This window comes from Xenia sp. Carnegie-2017, unplaced genomic scaffold (genome assembly GCF_021976095.1).
Source record: "Xenia sp. Carnegie-2017 unplaced genomic scaffold, XeniaSp_v1 HiC_scaffold_20, whole genome shotgun sequence".
Taxonomy (NCBI): domain Eukaryota; kingdom Metazoa; phylum Cnidaria; class Anthozoa; order Malacalcyonacea; family Xeniidae; genus Xenia; species Xenia sp. Carnegie-2017.
Genome location: NW_025813483.1, coordinates 10,794,379 through 10,820,264, shown reverse-complemented (window position 1 = coordinate 10,820,264; position 25,886 = coordinate 10,794,379). Strand labels below are relative to the sequence as shown.

Genomic DNA, 25,886 nt, shown 5'->3' with positions numbered 1-25,886 from the left:
ACAGATTCGACATAAATGGTCAAAAAAGCATATTTTCGAGTATAAATTTACAGGAACGTTGATAGAAACCGTTTTCATCAGTCCACTATTCACAAAGGCATATAAGAATGATTGGAAACTTGATCTCCCAAAGATTGCCCTTTCGTAGTTAACCGACGCAACTATAGAGAGGCAAAGCACTCATGCCACGGGTCTAGACTGCATAGACTCACAATACCATGGCATGGAAAGTCTCAAAAGGCACTTAAGGTAATAACCAGCCAAGCCTTCATAAGTAATGAGATGAAACTTCCAAAATCGTTCACAGGATGTAGCAGCTGTAATTTCTATAAGTGCCGTTTTCCGGTACACGCAAATTAAACGTCGGCATCGAAACACGCAATGAAATTTTTTTCCAAGGTAGAAAATGCAACTTAGCAAAACCATCATTTGTTAAAATCCCAAGCAATCCGACGTTACCAAGCAACAGTCTCAAATTCGGAAATGCGTGATCTATGAATGAAGGACGAAATGGGAAGACATATTCCGCACGATTTCAATAGCAGGTGGGAACGAGAAATTACGCATGACGTCAGTAGACAATAACAGAAGAGAAAATCCATGTAAAAGCGCAATGGGTGTGATGAGCAGTACAGAATTAACCTGGAGTGGTAAAAAGAATTCTGATGCGGCAATAACTTAAAGCAAAAGCGAAAATAAAAAGAAATGAATCAATATTAGATATAAGAAATATCCTTGGAATTGAATTCACAGTTCAAAGGTATCGCCAACATCTAACACCTTTTGAAAAAGACACGTCATCCCTCGAATCCTCTCTTCATTGTCAAAAATGAAAGGTTGGACGTACGTTAAGTTCTTTTTGGCGATGTAGGCATTCTTGTAAATTGAAAAGTAATGGACTTAAAAACAAACGAGTTCGTCAGAGCTCGCACCGTTTATTCGAAAATAAATGCTTTCCTATAAAAAATTACCTTAATTACACATCGGATTATTCACACAATTCTTTCCATCCATCGTGACCCTGATAGTTGACCATCTCCCATGGTCCAATCAACTTTGACGACGGAAACTATATATTGTATCCAGGAAATGCAGAGTCCAGGTTTTGTAAGACTGGGCACGACCAAATAAAATGAGATGAAATCAGACGGACTGTTTATATTGTCGATTTCGCTTACGTAGGAGGCAGCACGCAATTATTATTTTTATCAATACAAGAAGTCTTGATCTTAGCTGTATCAGTAAAGCTCGTTCACATTTCGAACTTCTTGGCGTAGTCTTGGAGAAGTTTCGGAAAGGATTAAAAGGTGTATAGGTGAGTAAACGGGGATCATTTGTTCGGTTTTTCTGTTTTACAAAATGTTATGATGTGAAACTAATTAAACTTTCAAGCGAAGATGATGCTGTTAACAAACGTCAATCGCGATTTGATGTTATCGTTAAGACGGAAAATTGAGTTCGCCCTAACCGGTGTAAATTTTTAATCATGAGAACAACGCAATTTTGAATAAAAGTTTTGCGGCGGGGATTTACACGTCTACTGCCTTTGAATATTAACCTGGGATGAGAAGATGAAGAGGTTTGAAAACTGATAAGGTAGGATACGTTCCAACCAGACGTTCCAAGTTAAAAAACCACCGAGTTAAATACATGAAGATGATCTATGTCTCAACGAAGACAACAACACAGTGCTTATGGAGCACTTGAACGACAGTTCAAAGAACGCCAGTTATAAATAGCTCGATGTGTGTTATCACACTTTAGAATATAATTATACATGCGCACGGATTGTTTTTCGTAGCGACGCACGTGACAAACTTTCCTATGAAATCAAAGGGGCGCATGATGCTTTTGTTTGTTGATAAACGTTACTAAGGGATGATAATAAATGAATAATTATATGAAGGATTAAATTTTCCTTGAGGTATTGAATGCCAAGGATACAAAAAATGAAGCTACAGAGAGTGATGGTAAAAGTAGAGATCATTGATTAATGATTTGTTTGATTCTAATTTTTTTATTATCGAAAAGGAACGCATTGATTGAGTTGATTTGAAAATACGTACGTTAGAGGAAGTGCAAAAAGACCATGTACCAAGGAAGACATTTCTTTCAAATTGGTTTACCCCTACTAACTACAGCTTAATTCTATCCTGTAATACACTGGCTTTTCTCCACCAAGCAAATCGCAAAGCATGCCGACATTGCGATACGCCGACTTTCATTCAACGCACATCAATGTACAAAGAGTCCTAAACTTGACACAATATATGGTTAACAGTGCTTCGCAACAGAACTCCTTGATTGCAGCAAGTCATAACATCACCTGACCGTGCTGAAAATATTAGTGGCCCGGGGCGAGGACTGCAAAAACACCGCAATCCCTTTCATTATGTTCATAGTATTTTTTCCTGTTGTCAATGCGTAAATGACCTTGAAAACGAGCTGCAATACAGTGAAACTTTTACATAAAATCTGCGTGGCAACACGTTGTTAAAATGAACATCGTAACTGTTTAGTCCGACAGAGACATTTCATTGGCAACGCATTGGCAAAGTCTTCTTTAATCAATTAAAGGAAGTTTTTCGTGGTTTAAAATACCGCAATCGCCGTATAATTGACTGCCTGTGTTTGACCTCATGTTGAATTTTGGTCGCGATTTTTATAATTTTCATTCACGTAAATTATTTTTTATCGAGATATCCTGATCCATGTGACAGAGGTGTGACGGAATCGGCCGCAAATGAAAGTCATAGAAGCATTAGTCGAAATAAGCTTTTCCGTTCTCAAGAAATCCATAGCGTTGTATAATTGCCCGGAATATGCATCCCCACCAGGGCAACGAACAAAATAGGAAAACAACAAAAATCTCACACATGCTAAAACATTTAAAATCATCTGGTCATTGGTATTTTCAGTAAATTTCAGGAATTCCTGTAGCTCAAATACACGCTTGCACAAGCGGGAAAATGCTTAGCACATCGACACACATGGTATGCATTAGATTGGTTGGCCCCTTCAAGGAACTTCAGTCACGTAGATTATATTAAGGCTGGCCAAACACACAAACCACAACCAAATAAAATATCTCTCGTACTCAAAGACAATGTACCAAAGATAAATTGATTGATGTAAACAGTTGGTCCCATCTACCCACCCGCTACTTGTTCGAACTTCGAAAGTCATTCACTTGATGCGGATCACTGCATAGGTCACATGATCACAGCATGCACTCTATTACGTCATCAATCATCGACTTGAGAATAATCGTATCAGATACCATTAGCAAACATTTTGTCTTATTTCGTTCTCTTTCAGAGTCGCGTTGATGTCTTGTGCTTTTTCGTCTTATTGCTCGGCGACAAACATCAAGAAAACAATGGACGAGAGAATAGCTAACGACCCCAGCGGTTCGCTTCACAATCAGCTGGCGAATTTTGTACTGAAACTACAGACAGACGTAAGGCTGGAAGACTTACTGGACAACAATGATAACGCTTCGCCACCGAAGATAAACAACGTACAGGCAACACAACAAGCAGATGTTTCTCCTACGCGTACGGAGATGCACATGAAACATTTACTTCATTTATACAACGAAATAAAGAACCAACAACGGAATGTATACAATGCACACGATCAATCAAGAAAACGTAGACAAAACGAGAGCACGTTCGAAAGGCAGAAAATGGTAAGAAACTCGACGGAAATTTTACCCCACGACACGGATTGTTTGGACGAAGCTTGGCTGTTGAGTGTCGCTGCGCAGTTAGGACTGGATAGAAATATGGAATTGCCCGTTCTTAATTCGGATTTTATGCAGGATTTATTGTAATTTCTAAGAGATGATTTCTCAAGCGAGATAGGTGTTTGAATAATGGAAACTTGTGGGAAAATACACTAATTACTGAAACAGCGTGCAAGAAGACGAAACATTTCAATTACATACGAGGAAAGAGATCTTCTTACTCAAGACAGCTGGCGATTTTAACAAAACAAAATTCGCTCTTGTGTCATCTTATATACACGTATACGGTCGTTTGCATAAAATCAAGGGACTTAGGTATGTTAATATTGCGTCAAATGCAGAAGTATTTTAGACCGACGAATTCCTATTACATCGTCCGTCCGTTTGTTCATCGATAGAAGTGTTGAACGCCGTCAAAGCACTATGGGATGTATCAAAAACACTGCTCTATTGATTGCACTGTACATATACTTGTTCATATCATTACAAAAATTGTTTTACAGCAAATAAAAAGTCAGGTGTAATTTAACAAATAAAAGCTAAATAACAGATCATTTTCTTGTCTCGTGTTTATTGCGTTAGAGCTGCCTTTTGTAAACAAGATAAAATGTCTGGAGTTAATCCAATAATTTGGTAAGACATGGACTGATCATGGATGAGAATGATTAGCAATGGGCTTTTTGGTATACCAAACTAAGATTCGCTTGCGCAATTTCTTTATGAATGAAAAAATCAGACGTTGCACTACTGGTCAGTGGTCATTGGTCAGTAAACATTACAAAGTCCGGCCATCTACAGATATTTGTTGCATATGTTGCACATTGCAAAAGCGAACCCCAAAAAGCAAGTGTTGCGTACTTTCTTTTGCCACTTTTAATCGTCGCTTGGTTTCGTTCCATGTACGATCTGCTTAAAGCAAGAGATACCAATCATATTACTTTGATCATCATCTTTAATGAATAAAAGGCATTTGAACATCAACAATGACGTCAATTTAATACATATAATCGTATTTCGGCAAACTAACTTAAGATACTTCGGCAAAATTAGAACATGATATAAACCTGAATTGAAAAGCATATACTGAAAACAAAAAAAGGCAGAGGAAAGGTTCCATTGTCGAAACGACTCCGAGAACTCTAACAAAAATATTTTAATAAAAAAAAAACAAAAAAGTGTTTATCATTGCAAATTTTGCAAAAGGCGGTCTTTGTTTGAACAATAATTGCGAGCCCCGCACATGATTAATGAAAATATTTGTTTGTGCAAAGACAACCTCGTGTTGAAAATATTCAATTAACAAACAAAAACCTAGAGAGTTCTGGGAGTGCAAGCCATTTGAAACTCGCAATACACCTCTTGCTAAATAGCGTCTAATGTAAACCAACACAAATCAATTAATAAGCTGGAAAAACAAAAACATCGATAATCATAGCAAGTCCCCATTAGTACGAGCAAATAAAAATATTCGGTGAAATCCTGAAAATTTCAGGAGATGAGTTGACATATTTATTGCTTGCCTTAGGCAATAGTTGACGCATTCAGACGTTACCACACACCGTTAGTTAGCACAGTAAAGAATTTTTCACAGGTTTTCGGCAGTCGGCACACGCAAACCAATAGAAATCAAGGAGTTGATGATCAAAGAATACCACCAAAGAAGGTTGTTTAGCCTGCTTTGTTTGTTTTACTGCAAAGCCAGGCAAAACAATGAAAAATGCACACGACCAGTCATAATATGATACTTTGAATGTCTTAGCCTCGGGAAACATTCACACTCGCCAATTCGCACCGAAGTTACGATTTAAAATTCACAGCCGACAGAGCAAGTACAAGAAATTCGAAGTTATATAGAGATCAGAAGAGGCGAGCTCGCGACAGAAATCTGGACCTGAGACAGAGTAATAAAATTTCCAAGTTAGACATACTGATGGAAATATAAAGCCCACTGTCTTTAATCGTTTACGCTTTATTTGATTTTAGAATTTTTAAATGAGCTTCATAGTTTAGTGTGCAAAATTCTATGATTTCTATGTGCAGTTTTAAATTGTACCCAAGGCAGTACAAATTACAACATCTTAGGGGCTGCTCACATGAGCCCGGGTAGCCGGGATTCAGCGAAGCGTTAAATATTTTTGGCAAATGGAAAAGATTAAATACTTCAGAACTAAAACTTATTTGAGAAATTTTTCTATGCTCTGACTTTGCAAATTTACAAAACCTTTAAAAATAAAAGAAAATAATTTATTCTGATTTGAAAATTACAACTAAAATGACTTATGACAGTTACGAAAAGGGATGTAAGTTTTGCGCTTAATATTTTTACTCCTTTCAATGATTCAAAATCATTTCACGCCTCGCAAAATCCCAGTTACCTGGGCTCATGTGAACAGCCCCTTAGAGCGAATCAATTATGATCTTGTGTAATTCACTCGTAAGTTCCGATTAGTTCCGACAATAATCGCGCTTCGTCAACTCAAATTATTGAATACTTCTAAGAATTCGATAAATTTAAATTCAAATTTAAATACGTAAGACGAGAAAGAGAGAAAATGTGTCATTGAAACAGATGAATAATCCTACCGACATTAATCAGTCCGATTTCAGCAAATTTCGCTCTCTTTTTACTCGGAATCATAATTCACAACCTTTCTTGATCTTTGCTCTCCTGCAACAGGACAAAAATCCACAATACCATTACAATTCAATGGATACATTCGTACTTATTAGAAATACACTATGACTGGAATGTATCCGGGTCATTTTAATGCCTATACTTTGGGTATTAGCTACTGTGCCATATCAGACATTTTGGCAAACTCTGTTATTCTTATAGCTATTATGATTAAGAGATTAATTTTTTGAAGGTGTGCTCCCTCAAGTACAGGTCAAAATTACTTTTGCATAATTAGTTGGTTTATTAATAATTCTGAGCGAAATTGGCATCCTTCTTTCTTCCTCGAGGCAAAGACCAGGTGTGCACATCCCCTTTCTCCCTCCCCACAAAATCCATCCTGAGAAAGTTTTGAGCCAGCCATCGTTCAAGTCCAAGTGCGCAAAAAAATTGCCTCGCACAAATATTCATCGGTACTTTATGTTGTACGTAATAAAAATGTACGTACTTGTTTTCACCTTGCCAATGTATTTCTCATACTGTCTCATCGCTATGTAATAGAAAAAAGTAAGAAAACAGAACATGCCACTCAATGACAACACAATGTAGTCCTTCTTTTTCGTATGGGTGCATTTCATCCAATCTTGACGTGTACCGTTCATCTAAACGATGGAGAACTGTTGTAAATTAAATTTCCTTCTGAAAAACATCACGTTCTCACGGTAAACGTAATCTACATCATACTGGTTATGGCAAACATGGTCTATTACATAGTACTTCTCGTGGTAAAAATGGTAGATGAATGATACTTCATATAGTATGTGTAATCTAGATGGTACATATTTGGTGTGGTACGAGAACGTACTTCCTGTGGTATTTCTCGCAATAGGTAAACGTGATTTTAATGGTACTTCTTATAGCAAGAGAAAACTATATTATCTAAACAAGCTGGATAATGGCGCAATGCACATGTTGTACATGTGACTAGAAGTACGTAGACATTACATACGTTACCAAGGACATGTTATGCATGTGACTAGAAGTACGTAGACATTACATACGTTACCAAGGACATGTTATGCATGTGACTAGAAGTAAGTAGACATTACATACGTTACCAAGGACATGTTATGCATGTGACTAGAAGTACGTAGACATTACATACGTTACCAAGGACATGTTATGCATGTGACTAGAAGTAAGTAGACATTACATACGTTACCAAGGACATGTTATGCATGTGACTAGAAGTAAGTACACATTACATACGTTACCAAGGACATGTTATGCACGTGACTAGAAGTACATAGACATTACATACGTTACCAAGGACATGTTATGCATGTGACTAGAAGTACGTAGACATTACATACGTTACCAAGGACATGTTATGCATGTGACTAGAAGTACGTAGACATTACATACGTTACCAAGGACATGTTATGCATGTGACTAGAAGTACGTAGACATTACATACGTTACCAAGGACATGTTATGCATGTGACTAGAAGTACGTAGACATTACATACGTTACCAAGGACATGTTATGCATGTGACTAGAAGTAAGTAGACATTACATACGTACCAAGGACATGTTATGCATGTGACTAGAGCTACGCAGACATTACATACGTACCAAGGATATGTTTTGCATGTGACTAGAGGTAAGTAGACATTACATACGTACCAAGGACATGTTATGCATGTGACTAGAAGTACATAGACATTACATACGTACCAAGGACATGTTATGCATATGACTAGAAGTACGTAGACAATACATAAGTTACCAAGGACATGTTATGCATGTGACTAGAAGTAAGTAGACATTACATACGTTACCAAGGATATGTTATGCATGTGACTAGAAGTACGTAGACATTACATACGTTACCAAGGACATGTTATGCACGTGACTAGAAGAAAGTAGACATTACATACGTACCAAGGACATGATGTCAACACATAACTGGCTTTCATCCTTATTTGTTGTAGTTTGCTCCAAAATCAAATTATAAATTTTTGTCAGATTACGATAGTCCTCCTTACATTTCACACACAAACCACTGGACTTTTGTCTCTCCATCTGAATCATAGAAACATAAAAAATGATGCCATTAACTTTCATGCTTTTATATTATCCCTCGCTATCACATTGTATCACAACCTTTCGTATGTCTTTTAAAACATGGCGAATATACACACCAATTATAACTATAATTACAACTACGGACAAGACCACACAACTTTGAACAGAAATTAGCAACAAAGCAATAAATGCTGTTTGTAAAAAGACACGCTTAGTTTATTTGCCAGACAAATTATTTCGACCTCCGGTTGTAACACGTTTTTCACATAATGACTTTTTCAACATGTCTCAGATTAAAACGAAAATATCCCACGCGTGTTATGTGAAGAAGCACACTTTAAACTATCTGAAACTGTAAGAATTTAAGTCCCAAGTTGGTTACGATAGAGACAAGTACGGTTTACAAACATTTTTGCAGGACACCTTCCTGGCATTGAAAGCCCATTTGTCCATCACCGATCACAATAGAGTAAATGTAAAGAACTTGGGAAATTTAATTGTATTTACAGTAGATTTATCATCTGAACAAGTGATATTTTTGAACATATAATTCCATTCTTAACAAAATTCATTAAATTAGTTGACATTTGCATCTATTTGCGAGGCTGTAAAAAGGCTGTCAAAAACTCACGCCATTGAGTTACTACAAAGAGATATTATGGAAACTTGGTCATTCGTTAGAAGTCCGAAGGAATAATCAAGAAACACCTTGAAAAGGTCTGGTCAATTTATTGTAGGCAGGTCTATCAGAACATGCATATGCCTGAGCATTTGGAGAGTGATTAATGCAAGCGAAAAAAGTACAAAGAACCTTGCACAACACAAGACGTCAAGATAAAAAGCAGTGAAATTGGACAGGCTGAAAGAAGAAATGCCTGTGAAACTATTAAGAAGTACCAAATCACAAGATAAAATGAAGTTCTTTCCCGGATTCCTACTCAATAGTTTAAACAACGTCAAACTTGAAATAGCTTGTTAATAGATTAAATTCCGTAGTTAAAGTAGAATCAAAGTGTGCCAATTGAAGCAGCCGACATGCACCATTTTGAACAAGAGCACAAAACTTTGTAAAATCAATCTTCAGTCCTGGGTTTTGTTCTTTGAGGAGTACATACGATTCGTTAAACGAAACCAAACGCTTTTGATTGTGCATATTTAGCAATACATAATTAAAAAGTCCTTTTTAAATTGTGTGCCAAAGGCAATTGTGTGTTATACTCATAAAAAATTGAGCTATCTCTGTTAGTTTCAAATGTATTTGTATTGTGAACCTGTACTTGCACGTCCACTGCTTTTGTCTTAATTTCACGTTCATAATGTGCTAAGTTTTGTCTTCTTCGCATGTCTTTCTTGTGCTTCTGATAGGATAGAACACATTTTTTCAAGATGTCTCTTTACTGTTTCTCCAAACTTTTCACCCAATGACCAAGTTTCCATATCTCTGTAGTTTGTAACAAACCAATGGTAAATATTTGAGCAAGACTTTTTTGACAGCCTTCTTATCATTGCAAAACTGGATGCGAATGTCAAAGAATTTATAAACGTTTTCTTGTTGCTATGTAAGCATGAAAACCATCTGAAGTATAAGCATTGGTAATTATACATTTCCAAAGGGTCAATGAGTGCAGTTTGGAGAAAGTGAATGAGCCAGGTATCTCAATGAATTTAACAAAGACTAAGAACCTACATACATGCCACCCATCAAAACAACATTCGGTAACATTGTCTTTTCTAATGAGCCTAGAATTAAATGTTTAGAAACATCACTTATACAGATGGTAAACCTACTGTGAAAATAACTGAATTTCTGGGGATCTATGCATTTACATTATTCTGATTAGCAATGTGAAATTCATCTGTAGCTTCCATTCATCTCAGTATTACGCAAATGCCAGAACTAGAAGTTTCAAATAGTTATAAGTGTGTTTCTTCCAGCCACAAACAGATTTTTCGAAAGGCGATGCAGGGTGATGCCTCACCTAACATCATATTTCACTCTTCTAAATAAATTGTTCACCCCTTCTAGAAATGTTTAACTCAAAAATTTTTAGCAAAACAAATCAGTACACAGTTGTAGAGTTGAACTTAGTTTTCTGGGCATAGTTCTGGTACACTACATTCGGTGGCTGCACTACCCCACCACCTCTAAAATCAAGATCCTCACTTTTTATTACACCACTTCCTCACCAGCTCACCATTGTAAAATTTTTAGCACCACCCTTGTGAAAATATGAAAATCTCTCCATGGTTTCTTCACATGACATGTGAGATACCTGTCTTTTTAGTAACAATGGGAAAAATCATAACTTTAAGGTTATAAACCTCTGATGATTTGGTATTGAATAACCCTTGATCCTACTATGACTGATTGGACTCAAAATACAGCAACTTCATCAAACCCATAGCAATTAATCCTCCTTACCAGTTTGAACGAAGTGAAATTGCTAAAGCAAGATACTACGTTTTTATAAGCAGCAAAGAACAGCTTGGTATATTTGGTGAATTTCCATTCGTCCTCATAGCACTCTGGAGAAATAAAAAAATACTTTAACAACACTTGCACAAGTGGAAATAACGTTCATTAAGATCACACACTAGACTGGAAAATTTGTGCAGTGTTTCTATATTTAGTGAGCACTTTGAAGTTTGAACACTTCATTGTGCATGTGCTTTTCCCAATCCACCCACAAACATTGCAGACTGTGGCAAATAAAAAAATGTGATAAGGTTAGAATAAAGACAACTAACAACGCCATTGTTTCTTAGAAATTCTTACTTACTTCGGCAGTTTCCATCTTCCCAAACCCCGGTTTGAAAATCGTACACCTTCAAAAGGATTTGGAAGCGTTCGGAACTTATCAAGTCCGACACACATGTGCTTTGGTTATAACTTATCGGATTTAAACGCAACACGCGCGTGTATTGTTTAGTACATCTCTCACAAATACGAACTGGTTTAGCATACTTAACAATGCATGAGGAATAATGACGAGTTGCGTTTGCAAATTTTCGAAGGAAATCGGAGCATTCCCTTTCCTTTTCTTTATCTCCAAGTTCAACCGTATTTTCGTTCAGAATTAAGCTGTCAAGCTCCATACTATTTCCCCCAATGGATGAAATCAATAAGATGGCGTATAATATAACGGTCTTTATCGACATCTTCGATTAATCGAGTTGAATTGACTAAAAAGGTTTAACTAAATAACGAAGTATTGTCAGTTTGGTACATCATATGCATTGTGGAATTGATTGAGAAAGAAAGGAAGTGAGTAGATTATCGCGACGCCATGTTTTAGTTCCCAAGCCCCTTTCTTGCAATGCCTAAGAAACTGCAGTATTGCAGTGTTTATTTTTCGTTGTGATTTTGTTGTTTTTCTTCCAAAATGCTGCTTTCTTTTGCTTCTACTTGCTGCAGATCTACTCGGAAAGCATTGGTGAGTTTATAATTGTAAAAATCTCTACGATTTCGCTTATTTCTTTCGTAAATTTTGCACCTTGTTTGGTGTCTGGTAGACGCCAGCACCACTGCACAAGATCTCTTAGCTTCTAAAACTTGTGCTGAAAATGTAACCGTTAAAAATTTACTGAAATTGATTTGAAATAGCATCATTCTGTAATTTATGACTGTTTAGAGAACCGGTGGAGCCTTCAGACGTCTGGCCACTCTAGGTGAATTTGACATCGAAGTGAGTAATTGATAGTTTGCAGACGTCAACTTGATTTTAATTAAAAAAATTCTTCGCGTGCTCAAATAGTTATTTGGAGACTTTTCCAGTATGTCGAAGTTTACTTTGAAATTTGTTTCCCATCGGTTACTTGACAAGTTTATTGGAATGGAAAAATAGCAAGCTCAATAAAGAGTGTAAATTGTAAAACTCGTGGTTATAAATATTTCACATTTTTTTAAGAATAAGTTAAAATTGAATGTCATCTATCATGAAGCAATACACGTAAAAATATTGTTGATAAAAAAAGCCAATATAAAATTAGGGAAATCACATGCCTATGTAAATCTGCTTGCTGTTACTTTGATGTCAACTTTGACTAAAACATAATATCATATGATGAATAATCTTTAAAGTATTTATTCAAGCAATATATTTTTCCAGAAGTAAGTTGTGTTTATTATACTAGGCTGAAAAATCATTGTACATTTTCTTTAGGAATTTAAGCTCCATCGTCTAGACGAAGGTCCACCAAACAAAGCCACAATGACTAGAGACGAAGGACTTGATTATTATAAACAAATGACAACAATAAGGCGAATGGAGAATGCAGCAGATAAACTGTACAAAGCAAAAATCATCCGTGGGTTTTGCCATTTGTATTCTGGACAGGTGATTGAAAATTTTAAATTGCTTCTTACCAGTAGCTATATCAAGTAACACCTGTCCCCCATGTGCAATAATGTGTTGTAGTTCCCTATCCCTCAAGGTGTAATTTTTGGGATATCTGCCCACCACCCACTCCCCAATGACATAATTATAGCAACATAATTTATGTATTATTTCATAAGTTTCCCTAAAGTCCCCTATATATATGCTTTATTTTTCAAATCGATATTCACTCTAATAGACATAGTTTGCCTTTTAATAAATGCCGCAGTGTTTTTCAAATAATTATCGGAGTAGCTGTATAGAGTAAATGTTTATTAAAAACTATGCAATAGAGGGAACCACATGAGCCTCACTTGTCAGCATTCTGCTGGTCCAATATCCTTCTCATCTGATTAAATGCAGAAATATCTATAGATGGACTCGCATCCAAAATATCTGTCAAACTGATTGGCATTTGTTGCACAATGTCTAATGAAAAAATGATTTATTGACAATTTCACAACACGTACATTTAAAGTATGATTGGCAAAACGAATTATTGAAATGGGTGATGAATTTTTGAACATTAGTTTACGTCATTAAAACTTTTCAATAAAAAACCCCAGTTAAACATCTGTATTTTTATGTATATATTTGTGTAATGTATTTATATAAGCCGAAAGTTTTGCCTTCCGTCGGATATAAGAATTTTGAAAAATAATCTCTCACTAGTATACGAAGTTTTTTTCAATAAAAACATCTTCCATAATTTTCGTTAAATTTTCTGACGTCTTAAACAAACGCAAAGTTTCTCCACTTGAGAAGGTGTCATCGAACGTGAGGTGTATAATCGTGTATTTCGTTTGACACCATCTGCTGCATTGCGTGAAGTTTATCTTATACAGTCAAGGAAATAACACTCAATATATATTTTAAATTATCAACGCAATTCAACCTTCAAATTGTAGCTTCGACAAACTGCAGAAAAAAGCAAGTAATAAAACAAAATTCGACATGACGTTATCGAAAAGACTAAATTTATATAAGTGCATATGAGTAGATTTTCCCCAAGCATTAATATTTATTTGTCAATAGAGTAGAGCGTTTCACATGTCGCCATGTTGCTCTATCATTTGAAAAGAATTTTAATAAAGTTATTTTCCTTATGGAACAGCAATATGGCAATTTTCTCCGATGTCATGTTCATCTCTGGAAATGAGTGAAAGTGCTTTGTCTGTATACAAGAAGGTTTTCTTAGCCGAATGACACGAACTACAGTATTATTCTTATCTCAATGAATGCTGTATGAGATTTTGAGAAAAAAGAAAACTTCAAGTCACTAAAGCAAAATATTAAAATTGCATCCTTACTTATGAACCGTATCTTTCGATTGGAAATTCATCCCTTAACAGAATACTGTTTACTCCCACATGCATTTAATTGACCATCTGGTCACGGAATAGATATCTTAACAGAAGGTCCACTCGTGTCGGAACCTTTGATGTTCGTGTCTCTCACTTTTCTGAAGCGAATTCTAAAGAAGACACGCCTTCCAGCAAGATACTTCCGCCAGATCGCATTAGAAAATATAGTTTTTTCAGATATGTCGTTTTGCAATACAAATGCTTGGAAACCTATTGTCTTCCTAAGATAACTCTTTGTAAAAGTCTCGGCAAACTTTTGCTTTAAACGTGAATTATTAATAAAATAGCATTCTCGCGCAATGCTATTCCATATTGATTTTGTGAAAGTATCTTGCTGGGAAGTCACGCATGCGTAGTGAAAAAATACGCCACGATTTTAGCCGAGTGGGCCTTCTGTTTATTCTGTGACCTGGTCTTAGTGAAGTTTTTTATGACGTAAACACTTGAGGATGAAACTTCTGACTATTGATTGGTCAATCTTTTGGCAAGTGATTAAAATGCTCGTTTACGTAAGGCTTTTGTCAAAAGATATTTGGTGTACGATAGAGGAGCGTCACGAAGCTTTTATCTTGCTCAAAGCGGAGAAATGTTTGATAACTTACATCTTGGACTTTTGCTGTTTTGCATCAGCATGATTGTGAATTGTCATTGCACAAATGGCGACGATGGTAAAAATAAGACCTCACCATCGCCAAACATGACCGCACCAACCAATTCAGCAGGATCCAAGTGGATTCATCGTAGCATGTTTCTCGTCGTTCTTCCAGTCGTATCTTACTTGTGACGTTCGTGTGGTGAACATTCTACTGAAGTTTTTACTTTATTACAGATAGAATTATAATTAAAGACACCTGTGCTTCAATATTCTAACGCAATGTAGTTTTCCACTTGTCTTATATCTCAACTATAATATTCATTTTAAAAAATTGTTAAAGAACGAGTAGTAACTTACAATTAGCAAAGAAAGCTGTATTAATTGAAGACGTAGTTTGCTGTTGTTTACTTTCATAAATATATATATATATATCACTTATATATATTACAACCATTGTCGCCAGTTTTTCATCTTTTGTGGGCTTTCAAGGGGTCTCATGGTGGAGTTTTATAAAGTCGACAAATATCCCGATTCTTGAATGATTTATGCCATTATTTCAGTTTTGCCAGAAAAATATCTTTTAAGTTAGCCACAGAGTACAGTAGCAGAGCAAAGCGCAGCTTATGGCAAGCGCGAATAGCCATGATAATGACAAAAATATAGAAAAAATTTTGTTCTAAAATAAATTTCTCCATGTCGTTGTTATGGTTGGTTTTTATATTGTTTTCAGTTTGCTGTTTTACATTCATTTTCACACGCAAATTGTCTAAACTTTCGTCTCGCTGTTATTCACTTTCGTAATGTATTTTTAAACATATTGCTTATTCCTATGCTTGCGTTTCAATCCGGGCTCTCGCTGACATTTTCCTCGAAAAGATAAATACTTAAGTGATAACGAGGAAAGTTTTGACTTTGCGAGAAAATATTTTTCAAAGATTAGACTACAGTTAGTCAAAAATGGCATTGCTAGTTGTGACGTCCTGAATACAGTTAATGCTCGTTTAGGCGCTCCTCTCAGTTAAGCTCCCCTTCCCCCACCTTAATCAGTATCAGCAGAATTTAATAAGCACTGCGGCGTTTGACGCTGAAGAATTTACTATAAGTGTTTTTGATAAAAGAATAAAACACTTGTGGAGTTGCTCGATAACAAGAAAATTGTTGATATTCATGCAATTTATAATATTATTGTGCTATTTTCACAGAATTCGCCTTCACCATTTGTTTTGCATTGTCTTTTTGTAGGAAGCATGCGCAGTGGGTATGGAACATGCCATAAATAGAGAAGACAGTGTCATAACGGCATACAGATGTCATGGATGGACATACATGCGAGGAAAATCAGTAAAAGATGTGTTAGCAGAGTTGACAGGTTGATTAAAAATCCATAATTTACAATTTTATGTTTGTCGTAATAAAATAACTTAACGACATCATTCATTTCCTAAATATTGCCCTCTTGATGAATATAACATGACGAGCAGATGGCTCAACAATATGCTCTTAACAACGAAAGCCGAGAAATATTGTTTGTACTAAAAGACCGAAGTTTGATATTTCTTGGTAAAGATCAAGCAGGCTAGCTTGATAAAAAGTTTGCCTTATTGTATGAGACAATTGTGCTTTTGCTGTTTGCTTTAGGCAAAGTGTTAAAGCGTGGTTATTCATTTGAAGTTACGCAGCACTTACGCTTGTCATACCTTTCATGGCGGGGAGTGGGGGCTATGGGAAGGGGCTGAATAAGTATACACTCAAAATGGCTAGGGCATACTAGTTTGAGCTCATGCTTTAATGTTAATTTCTATGTATTAAAATAGAAAATCCAGTTCGTGCATAAGTGCATTTTGAAAAAGAGAAACTTAAACGCGTCACTATAATTTTGTCGAAAATTTTGGCACAAAGCAAAATGATTATTTCAATTTTTACATTCGTCACTTTCAAACAAACAAACGCTCATGTTAATGATAAAGCTTACAAAACATTGCTAATTTATGAGGATTTCATCCCTAGATTGACCTCCCGGTGATTTTTATGTTTACTGAACATACGATACTTAATTTCACGTACTTTTCCTTGTCATTTTGGCGCGGTTCTGTTTTTAGTAATCATGGAGGTTCGATTCTCATACGTCTCACATAGTTAAGACAAACATATAAAGCTCTGTTCTTTCATTTCCTTAAGTTTACTGTGAAACTTTTACATTGTAACTGCCTCTAATTAACATTTGACGATGCTGCAATGTAGCGGGGAATTTATTTCATACCTAGCGCCAGCTGATGCCACTACTAGGTTCATTGCGTTAGTTAATGCGAGTAATGTAGGTTATAATTACTTGTTGCAGGTCGTGTGACAGGAACAACGAGGGGTAAAGGTGGATCTATGCATATGTACGGCTCAGAGTTTTACGGTGGCAATGGGATTGTTGGTGCACAGGTTTTTCATATTTTAAAATTGAACGATCTTTAGTTTACTATTATTTACTGTTAACCACATGTATTTTTCGTAGGTGCCTCTTGGTGCTGGCATTGCGTTTGCTCACAAGTACAGAAACAATGGGAAAATATGCTTGACTTTATATGGCGATGGTGCAGCCAATCAGGGACAGGTACGATATCATACTTTACATGCGCAGCCATTCTAAAGCAGATGTATATTATTACACGCAACTCCTGCGGCCAATCGGGGACCGATGTACAACAGCGTACTTAGTTCTTGCAACTAATCAGAGAGCAACATACAGCATCATACTTAGTTTATAACACCAATCAGGGAGCAGTTTACAACATCATCCTCATTTCACAACACCAATCAGGGAGCAGTTTACAACAGCCTTATTTCATAACACCAATCAGGGAGCAGTTTACAACATCATCCTTATTTCATAACACCAATCATGGAGCAGTTTACAACATCATACTTATTTCATAACACCAATCAAGGAGCAGTTTACAACATCATACTTAGTTCATAACACCAATCAGGGAACAGTTTACAACATCATACTTATTTCATAACACCAATCAGAGAGCAGTTTACAACATCATACTTAGTTCATAACACCAGTCAGGGAGCAGTTTACAACACCATACTTATTTCATAACACCAATCAGAGAGCAGTTTACAACATCATACTTAGTTCTTAACACCAATCAGAGAGCAGTTTACAACATCATACTTAGTTTATAACACCAATCAGGGCAGTTTACAACATCATACTTAGTTCATAACACCAATCAGGGAGCAGTTTACAACATCATACTTAGTTCATAACAACAATAGGGAGCAGTTTACAACATCATACTTAGTTCTTAACACCAATCAGGGAGCAGTTTACAACATCATCCTTAGTTCATAACACCAACCAGGGAGCAGTTTACAACATCATACTTAGTTCTTAACACCAATCAGGGAGCAGTTTACAACATCATCCTTAGTTCATAACATCAATCAGGGAGCAGTTTACAACATCATACTTAGTTCTTAACACCAACCAGGGAGCAGTTTACAACATCATCCTTAGTTCATAACACCAATCAGGGAGCAGTTTACAACATCATCCTTAGTTCATAACACCAATCAGGGAGCAGTTTACAACATCATACTTAGTTCATAACACCAATCAGGGAGCAGTTTACAACATCATACGTAGTTCCTCCAGCATTCATAAAACAGTATGCAACATCACATTTAGTTCGTGCAGCCAAGTAGGGGGGTGCTTTACTTTGTTTACAGTTACAAAATCGTTTGCCAATTAACTTAACTTTAATGTGATTTTAATTTCACGTATTCGTGATATTGTCATCACCAGTTTCATTTGTTATGGCTTTTTTTGTATGTCATTTGAAGCAAGATCTCAGCAGGCCTTTTGAGTAGAAATCTCTTTACAGCCTTCCTGATTCTTGCAATATTAAACTGTATCAGTTTGAGGCAGTCATGTTGTTCATTACCACTGACTTGTCATAGGCGATACTTACATAATTCGTTATAGATAATGTGGGTCATGTTTTTCTTTACCATTAACCTATCATAGACGATACTTACATAAATCTTCGTGGATAATGTGGTCATGTTGCTCAATACCATTGACTTGTCATTGACGATACTTACATAAATCTTCTTGGATAATGTGGGTCATGTTGCTCAATACCATTGACAGTCATAGGTGATACTTCCATAAATCTTCGTGGATAATATTGGTCATGTTCTTCATTACCACTGACTTGTCATCGACGATACTTACATAAATCTTCGTGGATAATGTGGGCCATGCTGGCCTGTAATTGGCGATGTTTACATATATCTTAATGGATACTGTAGTTCATGTTATTCATTAGCTATCTCCCTTCTCAGAAAATAGAAACATTAAACGTTATATATGCACATGTATTAGCAACACCAGATATTGGCAATCAACAAAACATCTTTTCATCTGCTGCACCGTAGGTATTTGAAACGTTCAACATGGCAAAACTCTGGGACTTGCCTTGTGTCTTTATCTGCGAGAACAACCAATACGGAATGGGTACTGCAGCAAATCGTGCATCTGCCGTCACAGATTTTTACACCCGCGGTGATTTCATCCCCGGAATTCAGGTTAGTGAAAGCTGCCGCTCGGATATGCTTTCGTTTTGGTTGATTTTTCTTACTCGAATGCCCAAACAAAAATTGGTTTAACGAATGAGATGGTTTTGTTTTTTTACCAAGGTTGATGGTATGGATGTGCTCGCTGTAAGAGAGGCAACGAAGTTTGCCGCAGATTTTGTGAGGTCAGGCAAGGTGTGTGACTACTAGTACATAGTATTACAGCACTACATTACGACATGTTACATTACGGTATTTTACGGTATGATACGTCACAGCACGATATGTTACGGTGAGATACGTTACACAACTAAATACTTCATTGCGATACTGGAAAAGTGGAAAAATGCCTTTATGTTACCCTTGCAAAAATTGCTTTTACGTAATAAGTTTCTTTTGAAGATAAGAAAAACTATGACTTTGAAACGTTCTGTTTTTGATTTTATCGATTATTGTTATTTTTAAATGTTACCAAAACCAAACAATAAATAATCCCTGCAAAAGTGTAAAGTATATTCGTTTGAACGTGAACATTCGACGTTCATTTTCGGGTGATAAAGAAAAACTTGAATGCTATAGTTCTTGTGTAATTGTTTCAAAATAATCTTCATCGACCATTCTGAAAGTTACGACGAAATGTCACGTTCAAGTAATGCACTTTATCGTTTGAACTTATTGATACAAGCTACGGATTTCATGAACAAAATTTTTTGGGGATTACTTCGTATTAAACTACGCAATTGTTTGCAATAAATATAACTTCATTGCGATTTTAATGTCATTCATTTGTGTCCCCACAAACATCACCAGTATGTCGTTTTAAGCAGTGCCGTGCTTAGCGTCGATAATTAGAAGTGAAGGGGGAGGGGGTGTTGGGGTATATTTATGTATGCATTTTATATTCCGCAGAAAATAATCGATTTCCAAAAGAAATTACGATAGAACATGAACATATGAGCATTGCCCCCCTCCCAATTATCGAGCTGGCTACGTCATTGATTTAAAGCAAGATCTCAGCAGGTGTTTTGAGTAGAAATCTCCTTACAGCCTTCCTGATTCTTGCAATATTAAACTGTATCAGTTTGAGGCAGTCATGTTGTTCATTACCACTGACTCGTCATAGGCGATACTTACATAAATTTTCGTGGATATTATGAGTCATGTTTTTCATTACCATTGACCTGTGATACTTATGCACGTCGGCAAAACTAAATGTGGGGAAAATACGGTACACCACGACGTGTTACGTTACAAAACTGGAAAACGACCTTCAAGTGTATGATCAGTTGTGAAGCCTGCCCATTTTTTACTTCGACACTGCTATATTTTTGTGTTTATTCGCTGGAAAAACAGTAGCCAGAATTAATTTTTTAAAAAAAAGTTGCGCTGAAAAATTTGAATTGTATGAGTAAAAGTTCGGGATTTCCTTCGCCTATGTTTAAGATTGCAAAAATTGCCTTTACAAAACAAGAGTCTTTTGAAAATTGAAAAAACAATGAAAGTATATGATTAGGAAATGGTACTTGCATTTTTCTTTTGTCGATTGTTTTTATTTTTAAATCTTTTCACCATGAGAAGAGTTTTTGTTTGGTTTTGAGCAGATTGTATTGTTATAGGGTCCTATTCTTTTGGAATGTGTGACGTATCGTTACTATGGTCACAGCATGAGTGATCCAGGTGTAAGGTAAGGTAATGCTTGATATGATACTATACATGGTTCTTTGCAGATCTACCAGCTGCAAACTAGGTGGTGTTGGATATAACTAAGGGTAGCTTATTTTGTTCATTTCATGATGGCGGTATTATTGTGTTACACTATGACATTCTAGGCTACAGAGTACCATCCTATCGTACAGTGCCATTTTAATCTTCAGGGAACCATTCTATCTTCAATTGTAATTGGGAAACACCATTTCGAATGTTAGATTTCTATCGTCATTCTTATCTCCTTGCATGCATATTTTTATTGCTTACAATAGAGCACCATTCCATTCCACAATGTACCATACTTTAATTATTCTCATATTACCATTCTATCCTACAATTTACCATACTCTAATTATTTACATAGTGCATTTCTATTCTACAATGTACCATACTTTATTTATGACATAGTACCATTCTATCCTACAATGTGCCTTACTTTAAGTACGTGTAATACTTGTTGCAGTTATCGCACACGTGATGAGATTCAAAATGTCAGAAAGACTCAAGATCCTATCGCTAGCATTAAAGAAAAAATTTTATCAGCAGACCTCGTAACTGAAGATGAACTAAAGGTTAGATTGTGCTATTACACAATACTTGTTCACTTTCTTTCGCAAAGCTATATTCAAAAACGTTACACTACTTTTGCTGACTGTATAATAGTTAGGTAAGATTGTGTTTGTTTGACAATTTTTTAATGAGTTTTTGCGCACCTTCTTACCTACCTTTTCCAGTATTATGTTATGTTAAAAACTCTAGCCTTTCAACTGGCTTACAAATCAGTAAAAACTTGTCGTTCAGATTATGCTTCGATAATGTTAACATTTTAAGCTTAAACATATTTAGTTTCTAATTTATATCAAAAATATTTCACAAGAAATCATACGATGAGCTCCAAGATATTTATTTTATCACGCGACCATTTTATGAGTATGGACATCACTTGAGTACTTCCATGTGATTTGAAATAATAGAACCACAGTGGAAAGTACAACCTCAGCATAAGGGACAAAAAGAAGCGCCACTTTATTGAATTTTTTTGTCACTTACTTGTTTCTTATTGCACATGTGATTAGTCACAGTGGCAGGCAATCGATTGTATTTTCTGACCAATAGGAACACTGAGGTGGGAACACCACAACCAATAATCTAAGCCGTGTTGATCAGTGATATCATCTTACTGTTATTCCTTTTACTATGGTCATAGTATGAGGAAGAAACAGTAGGTTCCTGTGTGTTGCCGGCAGTCATTTACCTGCTCTGCACTCCTATGCAATCGACTGGCTGATACTATGGTAATCACATGCGTAATAAGATATGCGTGGCACAAAAAATATCAATAGAGTGGCCCTTTAAAAGTATGCTCTCCAACTTTGAAGCAATATTAAATGTTTGTATGAGCAATATTATCCCTAAGAAAGTAATACGCCTGTAATCTAAAGATGCTTCTCGGATGTCTACTACACTTACAAAAATTGATCCTATCCCACAAGGCAGCTTTTCGTGAGGACAGAAGAAGTAGGACGTTTTAAAACTTGAGGAGTGCTGTTAACAGGGAAAGGAAAATCTGTAAGGCTAGGTATTACCAATATAAAGCTCATCGTTTAAAAGGGGAAAATTCCAGGAAATAGTGGAAGGAAGTAAAAAAGTGAAGAGGTTCTATCGAGAATAAATCAACTTACTTGATAAATCAATTGGACATCTCTGGTCTCCGTGATCTATTACACCAACAAATCGCTAACTTAATGAATTTAGAATTCTTGGGGCCTGTCGAATCCTTCCAGCCTCTTGATTATCACACCAACAAATCGCTAACTTAACGAATTTAGAATTCTTGGGGCCCGTCGAATCCTTCCAGCCTCTTGATTATCACACCAACAAATCGCTAACTTAATGAATTTAGAATTCTTGGGGCCCGTCGAATCCTTCCAGCCTCTTGATTAACACACCAACAAATCGCTAACTTAATGAATTTAGAAATCTTGGGGCCCGTCGAATCCTTCCTGTCTCTTGATTTTGCTACATGACGAGTGAGTGTTGATGAGAACAATGAAGCCCCTAGTTTTTGAAATACAAGTTCGCGATGCTCTGCTAAAATTGAACAAATTTAAAGTCTCTATTCCAGATAATCCACTAAATTTTTTCCTTGATGAATATACAGATGTGTTCTGGTTGACCCTATGACAAAAATAATTAACACCTTTGCCCAATTGTTGAAACGTGCGAACATTTGCCCAATTCCCAAGGTCAAACATCTCTCATGGTCTCTCAAGGTCCCATATATCCCTTGCACCTACTGTTTCTACAAATTCTGAAGGCATCATTGTGTTTAATTACATAAAACAGCGGTTATGAAAATTATTGATTTTAATCAAGTTTGCACGGTACAAAATTTGACTACCTCAATAGTACCACAGATGGCACAGGATCAACCGTAAGAGTTTTGTTTTGTGCTTATTGGACAGCATTTGACCTTATCGATCCCTCGATACTTGTTGCTGAGCTGACAAAATTGGATATTCCGGGAACAGTTATAAATTGGATTATTAGTTTTTTAACAGGCAGATTGCAAAGGATTGCACTTTGTAAACGTTGCTACTCAGAATGGGGACGTGTACCCTACGGTATACTTCAAGGGATGGGGAAGTATACCCTACGGTGTACTTCAAGGGATGGGGAAGTTACCCTACGGTGTACTTCAAGGGATGGGGAAGTGTACCCTACGGTGTACTTCAAGGGACGAAACGTGGTCCTTGCGGTGGCTTTTTCTAGTCAGGAAAGACGACCTGGCTGTGTCCAGTCTCTTCTGTGTGTGGAAATACGTCGTTGACTCCACTCTCTCTGAGACTATCGCCAAGACATAACAAAATGACGTAGCAAAAGACAGTTCGCAGCTGATGAAGTAAATCAACGGTCAAAGTCTAACTGCTTCCAAATAAATTGTGATGAAACGAAAGAGCTCAACATTAATTACGGACGTTGAAAATCAGAAAATATTTTTTTCTCCAATTAATGTAGATGGTAAACCAATTGGTAATGTCACTAAAATAGAATTGCTTGGTTTAACGTAAAACTCAAAATTGTTTTTTTGGGATGAACACATTTTTAAATTATTTTGTTAAAAGACGTCGTAGTGGGTAACACGTAGTATGAAAGGCATGCAGATTTGTGTCTGAACCAGGGTATCGTACTCCAGCACTTAGTCTGAACGCGATATTACTTCTTGGGTTCGATTAAAGCGAACTGGATTACTTCCATCTGAACAAGTCTTTCATTAGTATGCTTGTTTTTGTCATCTCGGGACTGTGCTTCCACCATGCTCTACGGAAGTATCCTCGTGCTTCCATCTGAATAAGTCTTTCATTAGTGTGCTTGTTTTTGTCATCTCGGGACTGGGCTTCCATCATGCTCCACGGAAGTATCCTCGTGCTTCCATCTGAATAAGTCTTTCATTAGTGTGCTTGTTTTTGCATCTCGGGACTGTGCTTGCACCGTCTTCCACCATGCTCCACGGAAGTATCATCGTGCTTGATGAATTTGAGAGAGTACAAAAAAGAATCTTGGGTGTAATACTCCCAAGCCTTACCTTGCATTGATGACATCATTGATGACATCGTTGGTGATCACCAGGAAGAGTTGACCTAACGGTTTGTTCGAGAAAATTTCACGCGATCCTAATTGTTCCTAAAACAACTTCAGAAAGGAATTCCTAAAACAATTGACAACATTACATATGAATTAAGACACCAAAATGTCCCAGCTATTAAAACACGACGTTTCTTAAATTCATTTATTATCTCTTGCATTTATAGATACAATATTAAATAGTAAATTCAATCGTTTTATCTTTTTTTAGGCTTTTAAATATCCTCTTTATCATCTCAACTACTGTATATTCTTATTACAATTGCATAATAACTCATACACGCAATTCAGATTATGGCGGCTAAGTGAGCTAGTTAAATAAACTATTAACAAACCTTTCTATGTTCCCCATGTGCTTTGGTCTCATTCAAGTGACGTCACACAACGTACCTTCAATTTTTGCACCGCCATCCGACGTTGCAAACGCTTGCGTAACTTGACGCGTGATCTGTTATGCAACGTTTTATACATCACTCGGGAACTAGACTTGCTTCATTTTTAAAAACGTTTCGCAAATACATAATGAATCGATGTGTTGTTGTTCCTTTCCAAGATATGTAACGTACTAGCACTGTGATAAGCCAGAATGTAATGTCTTTCTCGTGACAGATATAATGGTTTTTATTTCTGTCTAAAAGATATGTAACTTTCACATAAGCAACATAACATAACATGATATTAATATCTATGTAATCAGAAAGCTTTTATCTTTCATTGTAGGCGATTGACAAGAATGTCAAAACGGTAGTGGACGAAGCTGTTGAAGAAAGTCAAAAAGATCCAGAAATCGCATTAGAGGAACTCTACCGGGATATATATAGTAGTGGTATGAATGGAGCTGGAATCAGGGGGTGTGATCCCATGACAATAGGGATCCACAACTAAAACATATTAAACATTTTCAACAAGTATATATTGCACGCTATGGTGATACAGTGAAGACAACTAATTGATGACATTATTTAATGTGAATGTTTTAATCACCACATAGCATCATTTTAATGTTATGCTGTATTTCAGAATGATTATATTACAACTTTTAGTTTATTTGAAGAACGTAATAATACTTTTGCATTGAGGATGATTTAGAATTGAAATAAATATAATTCAAAAGATTTTCTTCGTGAAGATAAAACTTACTTGTAAAATGAAATCAACTGAGATCAAACT

General features: G+C 36.2%; 2 protein-coding genes and 1 long non-coding RNA gene across 4 annotated transcripts; 2 read left to right on the top strand and 1 right to left on the bottom strand.

The window, feature by feature from the left end:
- The first annotated feature begins 231 nt into the window (after window positions 1-231).
- Window positions 232-4,302, top strand: LOC124441813. Its single transcript, XR_006946999.1, has 2 exons — window positions 232-1,315; window positions 3,319-4,302. It is a non-coding gene; the product is annotated as an uncharacterized LOC124441813 (long non-coding RNA).
- On the bottom strand, window positions 4,199-11,770 carry LOC124441809 (osteopetrosis-associated transmembrane protein 1-like). Of its 2 annotated transcripts, XM_046992278.1 has the most exons (6): window positions 11,232-11,770; window positions 10,874-10,977; window positions 8,308-8,448; window positions 6,871-7,024; window positions 6,332-6,416; window positions 4,199-4,654 (listed from the first exon to the last, which is right to left on the bottom strand). In XM_046992278.1, the coding sequence occupies exons 1-5, from the start codon at window positions 11,608-11,610 to the stop codon at window positions 6,373-6,375; spliced, it is 822 nt and encodes a 273-aa protein (XP_046848234.1). In that variant the 5' UTR covers window positions 11,611-11,770; the 3' UTR covers window positions 4,199-4,654; window positions 6,332-6,372. The 2 variants fall into 2 exon arrangements, with proteins under 2 accessions (XP_046848234.1, XP_046848233.1); XM_046992277.1 differs by lacking the exon at window positions 4,199-4,654 and having other exon boundaries at window positions 6,210-6,416.
- Window positions 11,768-25,831, top strand: LOC124441807 (pyruvate dehydrogenase E1 component subunit alpha, mitochondrial-like). The gene is made up of 11 exons (XM_046992273.1): window positions 11,768-11,885; window positions 12,084-12,137; window positions 12,615-12,788; window positions 16,029-16,155; window positions 17,125-17,216; window positions 17,290-17,388; window positions 19,227-19,376; window positions 19,488-19,559; window positions 20,981-21,048; window positions 21,535-21,643; window positions 25,437-25,831. The coding sequence occupies exons 1-11, from the start codon at window positions 11,835-11,837 to the stop codon at window positions 25,599-25,601; spliced, it is 1,161 nt and encodes a 386-aa protein (XP_046848229.1). The 5' UTR covers window positions 11,768-11,834; the 3' UTR covers window positions 25,602-25,831.
- Window positions 25,832-25,886: the final 55 nt, after the last annotated feature.

Excerpts from the sequence above, each read along its gene's own strand:
- LOC124441809 (XM_046992278.1), bottom strand. The coding sequence starts at position 11,610 with ATGTCGATAAAGACCGTTATATTATACGCCATCTTATTGATTTCATCC. Across the intron at positions 10,978-11,231 it reads GGAAGATGGAAACTGCCGAA|AGTGCTATGAGGACGAATGG; the intron begins GTAAGTAAGAAT and ends TTATTTCTCCAG. Across the intron at positions 7,025-8,307 it reads GTGTTGACATCATGTCCTTG|ATGAACGGTACACGTCAAGA; the intron begins GTACGTATGTAA and ends TCCATCGTTTAG.
- LOC124441807 (XM_046992273.1), top strand. The coding sequence starts at position 11,835 with ATGCTGCTTTCTTTTGCTTCTACTTGCTGCAGATCTACTCGGAAAGCA. Across the intron at positions 12,789-16,028 it reads GCCATTTGTATTCTGGACAG|GAAGCATGCGCAGTGGGTAT; the intron begins GTGATTGAAAAT and ends GTCTTTTTGTAG. Across the intron at positions 17,389-19,226 it reads GTGCAGCCAATCAGGGACAG|GTATTTGAAACGTTCAACAT; the intron begins GTACGATATCAT and ends GCTGCACCGTAG.